At 61.7% G+C, this 11,743-nt stretch overlaps 1 protein-coding gene across 1 annotated transcript in view; it reads right to left on the bottom strand.

The window, feature by feature from the left end:
- pcxa (pyruvate carboxylase a) overlaps nt 1-11,743 on the bottom strand; it is a gene marked incomplete in the record, with an annotated part of 74,792 nt that overhangs the window by 3,140 nt on the left and 59,909 nt on the right. Inside the window, 9 exon segments of the mRNA XM_069180423.1 lie at nt 915-1,163; nt 1,261-1,440; nt 2,743-2,987; nt 3,868-4,117; nt 4,787-5,027; nt 5,410-5,566; nt 6,170-6,391; nt 6,520-6,609; nt 7,469-7,613. Coding sequence (XP_069036524.1) covers nt 915-1,163; nt 1,261-1,440; nt 2,743-2,987; nt 3,868-4,117; nt 4,787-5,027; nt 5,410-5,566; nt 6,170-6,391; nt 6,520-6,609; nt 7,469-7,613 — 1,779 coding nt within the window.

Here is an 11,743-nt window from a genome sequence, read left to right on the forward strand (position 1 = left end):
CGGTCAGTCAGCGAGGGTGTCCTGCAGGGGGACAGCGAGGCGGTCAGTCGGTCAGTCAGCGAGGGTGTCCTGCAGGGGGACAGCGAGGCGGTCAGTCGGTCAGTCAGCGAGGGTGTCCTGCAGGGGGACAGCGAGGCGGTCAGTCGGTCAGTCAGTGAGGGTGTCCTGCAGGGGGACAGCGAGTCGGTCAGTCGGTCAGTCAGTGAGGGTGTCCTGCAGGGGGACAGCGAGGCGGTCAGTCAGTCAGTGAGGGTGCCCTGCAGGGGGACAGCGAGTCGGTCAGTCAGTCAGTCAGGGTGCCCTGCAGGGGGACAGCGAGTCAGTCAGTCAGTCCATCAGTCAGGGTGTCCAGCAGAGAGACAGCGAGTCTGTCAGTCAGTCCATCAGTCAGGGTGTCCAGCAGAGAGACAGCGAGTCGGTCAGTCAGACCATCAGTCAGGGTGTCCAGCAGAGAAGCAGGGTGCCGGTCAGTCAGTCAGTCAGGGTGTCCTGCAGGGAAGCAGGGTGCCAGCCAGTCGGTCTGTCAGTCAGGGTGTCCTGCAGGGGTGACAGCATGCCGGTCAGACAGTCAGACAGGGTGTCCTGCAGGAAGATGGGTGCCGGTCAGTTGGTCAGTCAGAGAAGCAGGGTGCCGGTCGGTCGGTCAGTCAGGGTGTCCAGCAGAGAAGCAGGGTGCCGGTCGGTCAGTCAGGGTGTCCAGAAGAGAAGCAGGGTGCCGGTCAGTCAGTCAGACAGGGTGTCCTGCAGGAAGATGGGTGCCGGTCAGTTGGTCAGTCAGAGAAGCAGGGTGCCGGTCAGTCGGTCAGTCAGAGAAGCAGGGTGCCGGTCAGTCGGTCAGTCAGAGAAGCAGGGTGCCGGTCAGTCGGTCAGACAGGGTGTCCTGCCGGTCAGCAGCGTGCCGGTCAGCGGCTGACCTCGAACTCCTCTGCGATCTTGGGCCCCTCCAGGAAGAGCCGGGTGTTCAGGCACTCCACGGGGCCGAACTGCGCCGTGAACTCCTTGAACTCCTCGAACACCTTGGGGTACATCGCCGCCGACACCACGTCCTCGGGGGTCAGCTCCTCGCCGTGCCGCTGCTTCAGCTGGCGCTCCAGGGCCGGGAAGTCCATCGGCGGGAGGGAGGCGCCCGGGCGCCCCTCGATACGGGGCAGCCCCTTCAGCACCTGGGGCGGGGGGCGGAGGAAACAAGGGGTTAACACAGGCGCAGGCAGGGGGGCTGACCGCTTCGCTCAACGGACCCGGGAGCGTGGGGGGGGTTACCTTGGAGCGCAGGGGCTCGGGGAAGCCCCCGTGCGGGATCCCGATGTATCCCTGCAGGTACTCCACGACGGAGAGAGGGAAGGAGAGCTCGTCCGCCTTCTCCTCCACCTCCGCCCGCGTCAGGCTGTTCTGGACCATGAACTGGGCCAGGTCGCCAACGATCTTGGAGGAGGGCGTCACCTGGACAGAAGGGAGAGGGACTCAGAGACACACCGAGACCAGAAACCACAGTGAGGCTGTCCCAGACACCGGGGGTCTTACTCACCGTCAGAGCTCTGTCTACAGTGAGGCTGTCCCAGACACCGGGGGTCTTACTCACCGTCAGAGCTCTGTCTACAGTGAGGCTGTCCCAGACACCGGGGGTCTTACTCACCGTCAGAGCTCTGTCTACAGTGAGGCTGTCCCAGACACCGGGGGTCTTACTCACCGTCAGAGCTCTGTCTACAGTGAGGCTGTCCCAGACACCGGGGGTCTTATTCACCGTCAGAGCTCTGTCTACAGTGAGGCTGTCCCAGACACCGGGGGTCTTACTCACCGCCAGAGCTCTGTCTACAGTGAGGCTGTCCCAGACACCGGGGGTCTTACTCACCGTCAGAGCTCTGTCTACAGTGAGGCTGTCCCAGACACCGGGGGTCTTACTCACCGTCAGAGCTCTGTCTACAGTGAGGCTGTCCCAGACACCGGGGGTCTTATTCACCGCCAGAGCTCTGTCTACAGTGAGGCTGTCCCAGACACTATTAATTGACAGAGCTCTATTGACAGTAATGTGGTTCCATCCAGAATTACATTACCTCACCACAGCTCATAATAATTAATCAGAGGCCCTCAGCCCAAATACTGCCTGGCTTCCTCCAGCACTGACAAGCAGGAGGAAACCAGAATCGATCTGGTCTTGGACAGTATTTCATTACAGCTAAAGAAAAGCAACCAGACGCAGCAGGAAAACAACAGGACTGCGAGCTGCCGTGATCTGGGATAGAGCCCGCCGGTCCGGTCTGGGTCACGCCGTACCCCTACAGTCCAGAGCCCGCCGGTCCAGTCTGGGTCACACCGTACCCCTACAGTCCAGAGCCCGCCGGTCCAGTCTGGGTCACACCGTACCCCTACAGTCCAGAGCCCGCCGGTCCAGTCTGGGTCACACCGTACCCCTACAGTCCAGAGCCCGCTGGTCCGGTCTGGGTCACGCCGTACCCCTACAGTCCAGAGGCCTCCAGTCCAGTCTGGGTCACACTGTACCCCTACAGTCCAGAGGCCTCCAGTCCAGTGTGGGTCACGCCGTACCCCTACAGTCCAGAGCCCGCCGGTCCGGTCTGGGTCACGCCGTACCCCTACAGTCCAGAGCCCGCCGGTCCAGTCTGGGTCACGCCGTACCCCTACAGTCCAGAGCCCGCCGGTCCAGTCTGGGTCACACTGTACCCCTACAGTCCAGAGCCCGCCGGTCCAGTCTGGGTCACACTGTACCCCTACAGTCCAGACACCCACCTTGATGAGGTCTCCCAGCAGCCGGTTGGCCTCGGTGTAGGCCTTCTTCACCTCCTTGAACTTGTTGCCCAGCCCCATGCTGTGCGCCTGGAAGTGCAGGTTGGTGTACTGACCGCCCGGGATCTCGTTCTCGTACACGTCTGCGTTCCCCGACTTCATGGTGGCCGTGCAGTCGAACGCGGCGTACAGCCCCCGGGCGACCTCCCAGTACTCGCTGTAGTCAAACACCTTCTCCAGGGCGATGCCTGGGAGGAGCGTAATCAATGAGAGCGATCGGAGCGAGGCGGAGGAGGGAGAGAGGGACACAATCAATGAGAGTGATCGGAGCGAGGCGGAGGAGGGAGGGATGTAATCGATGAGAGTGATCAGAGAGAGGGAGGAGTGAGAGGAGGAAGAGAGAGGGATGTAATCGATGAGAGTGATCAGAGAGAGGGAGGAGGGAGAGGAGGAAGAGAGAGGGATGTAATCGGTGAGAGTGATCAGAGAGAGGGAGGAGGGAGAGGAGGAAAAGAGGGATGTAATCGATGAGAGTGATCAGAGAGAGGGAGGAGGGAGAGGAGGAAGAGAGGGATGTAATCGATGAGAGTGATCAGAGAGAGGGAGGAGGGAGAGGAGGAAGAGAGGGATGTAATCGATGAGAGTGATCAGAGAGAGGGAGGAGGGAGAGGAGGAAGAGAGGAATGTAATCGATGAGAGTGATCAGAGAGGAAGGAGGGAGAGGAGGAAGAGAGAGGGATGTAATCGATGAGAGTGATCAGAGAGAGGAAGGAGGGAGAGGAGGAAGAGAGAGGGATGTAATCGATGAGAGTGATCAGAGAGAGGGAGGAGGGAGAGGAGGAAGAGAGAGGAATGCAATCGATGAGAGTGATGAGAGAGAGGAGGAAGAGAGAGGGATGTAATCGATGAGAGTGATCAGAGAGAGGGAGGAGGGAGAGGAGGAAGAGAGAGGGATGTAGTCGAATGCTCCTTCCGGGCTTCAGGATGCTGCGGCCCCTCTCCGATCATCAATCACTCCGCCGGAGCCTCGGGGCGCGCAAATCACCGCTAACTGGCCCTAATCGGCTCCCGGCGAGCGGGCGGGCTCCGGCACCCGATCAGCCCAGCTCTCCCGCTCTCCCGACTCACCCGTGTCCTGCTCCGTGCCCCTGGTGCACGCCACGAGGGCGCCCATGCTGGGCTGCGAGGTCATGCCGGACATGGAGTCCACCGCCACGTCCACGATGTCGGCCCCGGCCTGGGCGCACGCCAGCATGGAGGCCACGCCCGCGCCCGCCGTGTCGTGGGTGTGCACGTGGATGGGCACCTCGGGGAAGCGGTCCCGCAGGGCGCCCACCAGCAGCAGGGCCGCCTGGGGCTTCAGCAGGCCGGCCATGTCCTGCAGGGGGACACCAGAGCGGTCAGGGCACGGGGCACGGAGCCAGCGGGCAGAGGGGCAGTTACTGCACGGGGCACGGAGCCAGCGGGCAGAGGGGGGCAGTTACTGCACGGGGCACGGAGCCAGCGGGCAGAGGGGGGCAGTTACTGCACGGGGCACGGAGCCAGCGGGCAGAGGGGGGCAGTTACTGCACGGGGCACGGAGCCAGCGGGCAGAGGGGGGCAGTTACTGCACGGGGCACGGAGCCAGCGGGCAGAGGGGGGCAGTTACCGCACGGGGCACGGAGCCAGCAAGAAGAGGGGGGCAGTTACTGCACGGGGCACGGAGCCAGTGGGCAGAGGGGGGCAGTTACTGCACGGGGCACAGAGCCAGCGGGCAGAGGGGGGCAGTTACTGCACGGGGCACAGAGCCAGCGGGCAGAGGGGGGCAGTTACTGCACGGGGCACAGAGCCAGCGGGCAGAGGGGGGCAGTTACTGCACGGGGCACAGAGCCAGCAAGAAGAGGGGGGCAGTTACTGCACGGGGCACAGAGCCAGCAGGCAGAGGGGCAGTTACTGCACGGGGCACAGAGCCAGCAGGCAGAGGGGGGCAGTTACTGTGTGGGCAGAGGGGCAGTCCCCGCGCGGGGGCCGAGAGCCAGCGGGCAGGAAGCGGAACCCGACTCCGTACCTTGATGGCCAGGATGTGCGTGCCAGCCTTGACCAGCTCCTCGGCCAGCCCCAGGTAGTAGTCCAGGCTGTACTTGGTGCGGCTCGGGTCCGAGACGTCGCCGGTGTAGGAGATGGCCGCCTCCACCACGCCGCCCGCCTGCCCGGCCGCCTCCATCCCCAGGATCATGTTGGGCAGGTAGTTCAGGGAGTCGAAGACCCGGAAGATGTCCATCCCGTTCTCCTTGGCCACCTCGCAGAACCTGCGGGGCAGGCGCCGTCCTTAAAGTCACAGTGCCCGGTCCTGCTCCTGCTGACCCCCCCCTGCTGGTCTCCACTGCCCCCCTCCCTCAGGCGATACCTGCAGCCTGACGGCCCCTCAGCAGCTGCGTCGCTGGAGCATCTGCACTTGGCCTCTGGTGCCAGGGCTGGGATCTTACTGCACTGACAAAACCCCAAAACATCTGGGAACAGACAGCTCACCCCGCTCTGGTCATCTTCAAGTCAGTGAAGGGCTGGGTTGCTCTGGAACACAGACCATCCTTTCCCAGTTTTATCCCTCCCTCTCTCACTCGTTCTCTTCCCTTCTGCCCTCTCCCCGCCTGCCCGTTCCCCCCCCCCCCCACCCCCTCCCGGGGCGCTCACTTGAAGACGGCGTTGTCGGGGTAGTTGGTGTAGCCCACGGCGTTGGCGCCGCGCAGCAGCATCTGGAAGGGCACGTTGGGGATCAGGTCGCGCTGCTCCTGCAGGCGGCGCCAGGGGCACTCGTACAGGAAGCGCATCGCCACGTCGAAGGTGGCGCCTGGGGGCACAGGCACCGGGTGCGAAGGGTTACCGCCGCAGGCCAGGGCTGCTCTGCCGCGTGCTGCGCAGGTGTGTAGTGCAGGTGTGCAGTGGGCTGTGCAGTTGTGCAGGTGCGCTGTTGTGCAGTTGCGCTGTGCAAGTGTGCAGTGGGCTGCGCGGTTGTGCAGTGTGGTTGTGCAGTTGGGCTGTGTAGTGGGCTGTGTAGTGCAGTTGTGCAGTGGGCTGTGTAGTGCAGTTGTGCAGTGGGCTGTGCAGTTGGGCTGTGCAGTTGTGCTGCGCGGTTTTGCAGTGCGGTTGTGGGCTGTGTAGTGCAGTTGTGCAGTGCAGTGGGCTGCGCTGCTGTGCGGTTGTGCAGTTGTGCAGTGGGCTGCGCTGCTGTGCGGTTGTGCAGTTGTGCAGTGGGCTGCGCTGCTGTGCGGTTGTGCAGTTGGGCAGTGCAGTTGGGCTGTGGGCTGTGTAGTGCAGTGGACTGTGCAGTTGTGCTGCGCGGTTGTGCAGTGTTGCAGTTGTGCAGTGGGCTGTGGGCTGTGTAGTGCAGTTGTGCAGTTGTGCAGTGGGCTGCGCTGCTGCGCAGTTGTGCAGTGGGCTGCGCTCTCCCTACCTCCCCAGTTCTCCAGGCTGAAGAGGTTGCTGAAGTTGTGCGCCACGAAGGGGGAGATCTGCTTGAGGTCGTGGGTCCGGACACGGGTGGCCAGCAGCGACTGGTGGGCGTCGCGGAAGGTGGTGTCCATCAGGAGCAGGCCGCGGTGCTGCCGGACCGCCCGGGCGAACCCCGCCGGCCCCTCCCGCAGCAGGACGTCCCGGAACCCCACCGGCGGCTCACCTGCGCGCACACACACACCCGGGCACGGGCCACACTTACACCACGGACACACACAGCCACAGCCGCCGGCAGAAGGGCGACTCCTGAGAGCGGAACAGGGGGGCACAGCGGGGTGCAAGTTCACCTACCCAGGGGCACGGTGGGGACCACAGGGTCGATGGGAGAGGCCTTCGCCTTCACTGGGATGGGAGTGGTGGGGCCATTTACCATCACATGACCTGCGAGAGAGCAAGAGAGAGGGGTTCATACAGACACACTGACTGGACACTCCAGTACATGAACACTGCACTGAGAGAGAGAGGGGTTCATACAGACACACTGACTGGACACTCCAGTACACTAACACTGCACTGAGAGAGAGAGAGGGGTTCATACAGGCACACTGACTGGACACTCCAGTACATTAACACTGCACTGAGAGAGAGAGGGGTTCATACTGACACACTGACTGGACACTCCAGTACATGAACACTGCACTGAGAGAGAGAGGGGGGTTCATACAGACACTGACTGGACACTCCAGTACACTAACACTGCACTGAGAGAGAGAGAGGGGTTCATACAGACACTGACTGGACACTCCAGTACATTAACACTGCACTGAGAGAGAGAGGGGTTCATACAGACACACTGACTGGACACTCCAGTACACTAACACTGCACTGAGAGAGAGAGGGGGGTTCATACAGACACTGACTGGACACTCCAGTACATTAACACTGCACTGAGAGAGAGAGAGGGGTTCATACAGACACACTGACTGGACACTCCAGTACATTAACACTGCACTGAGAGAGAGAGAGGGGTTCATACAGACACACACTGACTGGACACTCCAGTACATTAACACTGCACTGAGAGAGAGAGAGGGGTTCATACAGACACACTGACTGGACACTCCAGTACATGAACACTGCTCTGAGAGAGAGAGAGGGGTTCATACAGACACACTGACTGGACACTCCAGTCCATTAACACTGCACTGAGAGAGAGGGGTTCATACAGACACACTGACTGGACACTCCAGTACATTAACACTGCACTGAGAGAGAGAGGGGGGTTCATACAGGTTCTTACCAAGGTAGTGCAGCAGTTTCTGGGCCCGGTTCTGGACGGGCTTGAGATTGAAGAGGTCCTGGTTCTCGTCGATGAACTGGGTGTCCACCGTGCCATGGAGGAACTGGTCATTACTGAGCACATTCTGGAGGAAGGGAATATTGGTCTGCACGGAGGGGAAAAAAAAAAAAAGAATTAGAACTGGTAACGGCCACAGACACCAGCAGTGGCTCCCTGCACCTGCGGTTTATCAAGGGTAATAAGCAGTTTGTTTAGCTGCACTGATCTGCCAGCGAAGCCTCTTCCGCTGTCCCAGCAGGGGGATTCAGACTGTCCGGAAAGCTGCTGACAACACTCCTGCTGACTCCGGCATCCTTCGGCGCGAATTGAGCTCATTCCCCCAGAATGAACACCACCACAAGGGCAGATCGTTACACCGGCTTCAGTCCTGGCACGGGTCAGGGGTCAGAGGTCAGGGGTCAGGGGCCTGCATCCACAGAGCCCGAGCCACAAATAAAAAACTCACAAGGACTGGAAAACAAAACACTAAAACCTCAGGATTTAGTCCCATCCCCTGCCCTCCCTTCTCCTCCGCACTCTCTCCCCCCCCCCTCCTCCTCCTGCTCCTGCTGGGAGACCCAGGAGAGAGATCTTTTTACAGAAATGCCAGGCCTGTCGCGCACAGGAGAGGGCTTGTGGATACCAGCAGGAGAGATGCTTGGACGCGCCAGACTGCGGAGCCAGAACTCAGCAGGGCGGTGTGCTCCGTTTTTGTCTCTATTAGTCCGCCCTGATCCCCCTCTCTCTCTCCCCCTCTCTCCTCCTGCCCGCATCTCTCTGTACTGCTCAGTAAAAGCCACCCCCTCCTACACGCTCCAGCTCTGAATAACAATCGCGCACAGAGAGAGCCCCTCGCTCCAGCCCACAGAACCCGGTGCTGCCGGTAAACACAATGCTCACACACGCACACTCACGAGTGTGTGTGTGTGTGTGTGTGTGTGTGTGTGTGTGCACGCGCGCAACCGACAGCAGAACGGGTCAGATCCGATCCGCCCCAGGGTTTCAGCGCTGTCGGAGCAGTCTGGCCCTCTCCTGGTTTTGCCAGCTTCCCTGATCGACCCCCTGGAGAACCCCCGTGCAAACGTGTTGGAGCCCGGCCTACACGCCACACCCCACCGGCCATCCTGCGTGACCGTTGGCTCGGGGGGGGGGGTCACTATTGAGCCCCCAAGCCCTGGAGTCTCCCAGCAACACAACAGAGCAGCTCGTCAGTACCCCAGCTCAGGAGGAGGCACCCGTAAATTTAGCTACTGTTCCAAAACAGCAAGGGGGTGAAGGTGTCGGGGCGCTGGACTGGATCAGTAAGAGCTCGAGGGCCGTCCAGGGCCCGGTCCTGCACTCGCTCAGCCTCGCTTCCGGATTCGGACTCGGGGCTCCCGAGGTCTGCTCTCTGATCATGCAGGCTGAACTACCGAAGAGAAAGCAAACCGATCCAGCAGCCCGCCCAGGAGCGATGAGCAGGGAGCACGCGGGGCGAGATCGATACCTCATACCACGTCCAAGAGGTCGCCCGGGTTCACGCGGTTAATTTAACCCGGTGATCTGGGTCACGCCGTAGCCCTACAGTCCAGAGGCCGCCGGTCCAGTCTGGGTCACGCCGTAGCCCTACAGTCCAGAGGCCGCCGGTCCAGTCTGGGTCACGCCGTAGCCCTACAGTCCAGAGCCCGCCGGTCCAGTCTGGGTCACGTCGTACCCCTACAGTCCAGTCTGGGTCACGCTGTACCCCTACAGTCCAGAGCCTGCCGGTCCTGTCTGGGTCACGTCGTACCCCTACAGTCCAGAGCCCGCCGGTCCAGTCTGGGTCACGTCGTGCCCCTACAGTCCAGAGCCCGCCGGTCCAGTCTGGGTCATGCTGTGCCCCTACAGTCCAGAGCCCGCCGGTCCAGTCTGGGTCTTGCTGTGCCCCTACAGTCCAGAGCCCGCCGGTCCTGTCTGGGTCACGTCGTACCCCTACAGTCCAGAGCCCGCCGGTCCAGTCTGGGTCACGTCGTGCCCCTACAGTCCAGAGCCCGCCGGTCCAGTCTGGGTCATGCTGTGCCCCTACAGTCCAGAGCCCGCCGGTCCAGTCTGGGTCTTGCTGTAATGATAAATGTCAGTGCCTGGAGCCCCCTGAAAGATTAAACACACCGACACACGCCCAGGAATCTCTCCCCGTTCCCTCTGGCCCCCCTGTCCGGTGATGCGGAGCGCCGCGTGTGTGCGTTGACTCACCCAGGCTCTATTTATAACCCCCCGGCCCCTCCGGCACAGGCCCTGGGGCCTGGCAGCTCCCGGTGAGTCACCGACACAGGCACGCACGCCGGCAACGACACAACCCCCGTCCGCGAAACAAAGAGTGAAAAGATAAACAAAAACCCTCAAAGGCAATCAAGAAGCGCAGAGCTCGCGGAGGCGAGACCCTCGCAGCGCGCAGGCCCCGCCCCCGCAGAACGGAGCGGAGACCGCCTGGGTCGAGCCCCTGGCCCCCAAGAAGTGGTGCGTGTGAGAGGACCGGGGCATCCTCAGCCTGCTGGTTAACCACACCGCCCCCGTGGCAGGCGCAGGGCCTGGGAGAGCTGCCCCCTCTCCCTTTGCTATGATGTGTGTGTGTGTGTGTGTGTGTGTGGCTATCGCAACCGGAGTGTCGAAATAAACATTTCGCCTGTGCTGCCACAGCAGGCGCGTGCCCGGAGCCGCAGGGGAGGGGACAGCTGCCGGATGGGCACTGCGAGGGTCCTGGGAGGACGCCGACGGGACGCTCCGATATTGATCATCGATCGCCTCTTTCGGGAGCGGCCCCGCGGGGAGAGAGGCAGCTAATCGATACGGTTGCACAGCCGGCTGATCAGCTGACTGACACGGGGAGAGGGCAGGGAGGGGCCGAGAGGGGGGAGGAGAGATCCAGACAGAGAGGGGGGTCAGAAGGAAAAGAGGAGGAAGAGAGGAAGTGGACGAGTATAAGGAGGGAAACAAGAGGAGACAGGCTCGGAAGGAACGAGGGCAGGAGAGACGGAGAGATGTCACGAAGCCCTCCCGATGTGCAAGTCTGCTCTCCCAGCTTGGGAGCGAAGGCGATGGTAACAGTTTAATCATGTCTAATTGAAGACAGATGGACCGGGAGAGCGTGCGGCCAGCGAGAGAGAGGACAGGAAGAACGCATTCAGAACAGAAAAGGAAAGGAGAAGGTGTTTTGGGTGTGCTCCACGATGTGCTCGGTGATGTCCCCCCCCCTTGTCAAGACTCGTGAGGACGGGCCTGTAATCTGTATGCTGTCAGCGGAGGCGTAAATAACACTAAATGACACGCAAGCCCCAGAGCTTAATTTGGCGTATCGATCGTGAATCCCGCGGACGAGCAGGAGCAGCTCGCTGGAGCTTGTCCGACGCTCCGGCCCCCTCTGCCCTGGGAATTATGGCAGCGGCGTGCGCCGGCTCTCCCCCATGGGAAACCGTCTGGAGGAGAGCCCCTGTTCAGACAGCAGTGTGGGGGGACACTGATCCCTGGGGCGCAGGGAGACTGGGGTCCTCACACAAACAGGACCCTGGGGGTCACCTACCACTGCACAGAGAGAAGGGACACTGATCCCTGGGGCACAGGGAGACTGGGGACCCCACACAAACAGGACCCTGGGGGTCACCTACCACTGCACAGAGAGAAGGGACACTGATCCCTGGGGCACAGGGAGACTGGGGACCCCACACAAACAGGACCCTGGGGGTCACCTACCACTGCACAGAGAGAAGGGACACTGAGCCCTGGGGCACAGGGAGACTGGGGACCTCACACAAACAGGACCCTGGGGGTCACCTACCACTGCACAGAGAGAAGGGACACTGAGCCCTGGGGCGCAGGGAGACTGGGGTCCTCACACAAACAGGACCTGGGGGTCACCTACCATTGCACAGAGAGAGAGGGGACACTGAGCCCTGGGGCACAGGGAGACTGGGGACCCCACACAAACAGGACCCTGGGGGTCACCTACCACTGCACAGAGAGAAGGGACACTGAGCCCTGGGGCACAGGGAGACTGGGGACCCCACACAAACAGGACCCTGGGGGTCACCTACCACTGCACAGAGAGAAGGGACACTGATCCCTGATGCACAGGGAGACTGGGGACCCCACACAAACAGGACCCTGGGGGTCACCTACCATTGCACAGAGAGAGAGAGGGGACACTGAGCCCTGGGGGTCCCCACACAAACAGGATTCTGGTCTACAGTGGTACTGGTCCCCAAAAGCGTAGGCGAGGCGTGC

This window comes from Lepisosteus oculatus, chromosome 18, assembly GCF_040954835.1.
Source record: "Lepisosteus oculatus isolate fLepOcu1 chromosome 18, fLepOcu1.hap2, whole genome shotgun sequence".
Taxonomy (NCBI): domain Eukaryota; kingdom Metazoa; phylum Chordata; class Actinopteri; order Semionotiformes; family Lepisosteidae; genus Lepisosteus; species Lepisosteus oculatus.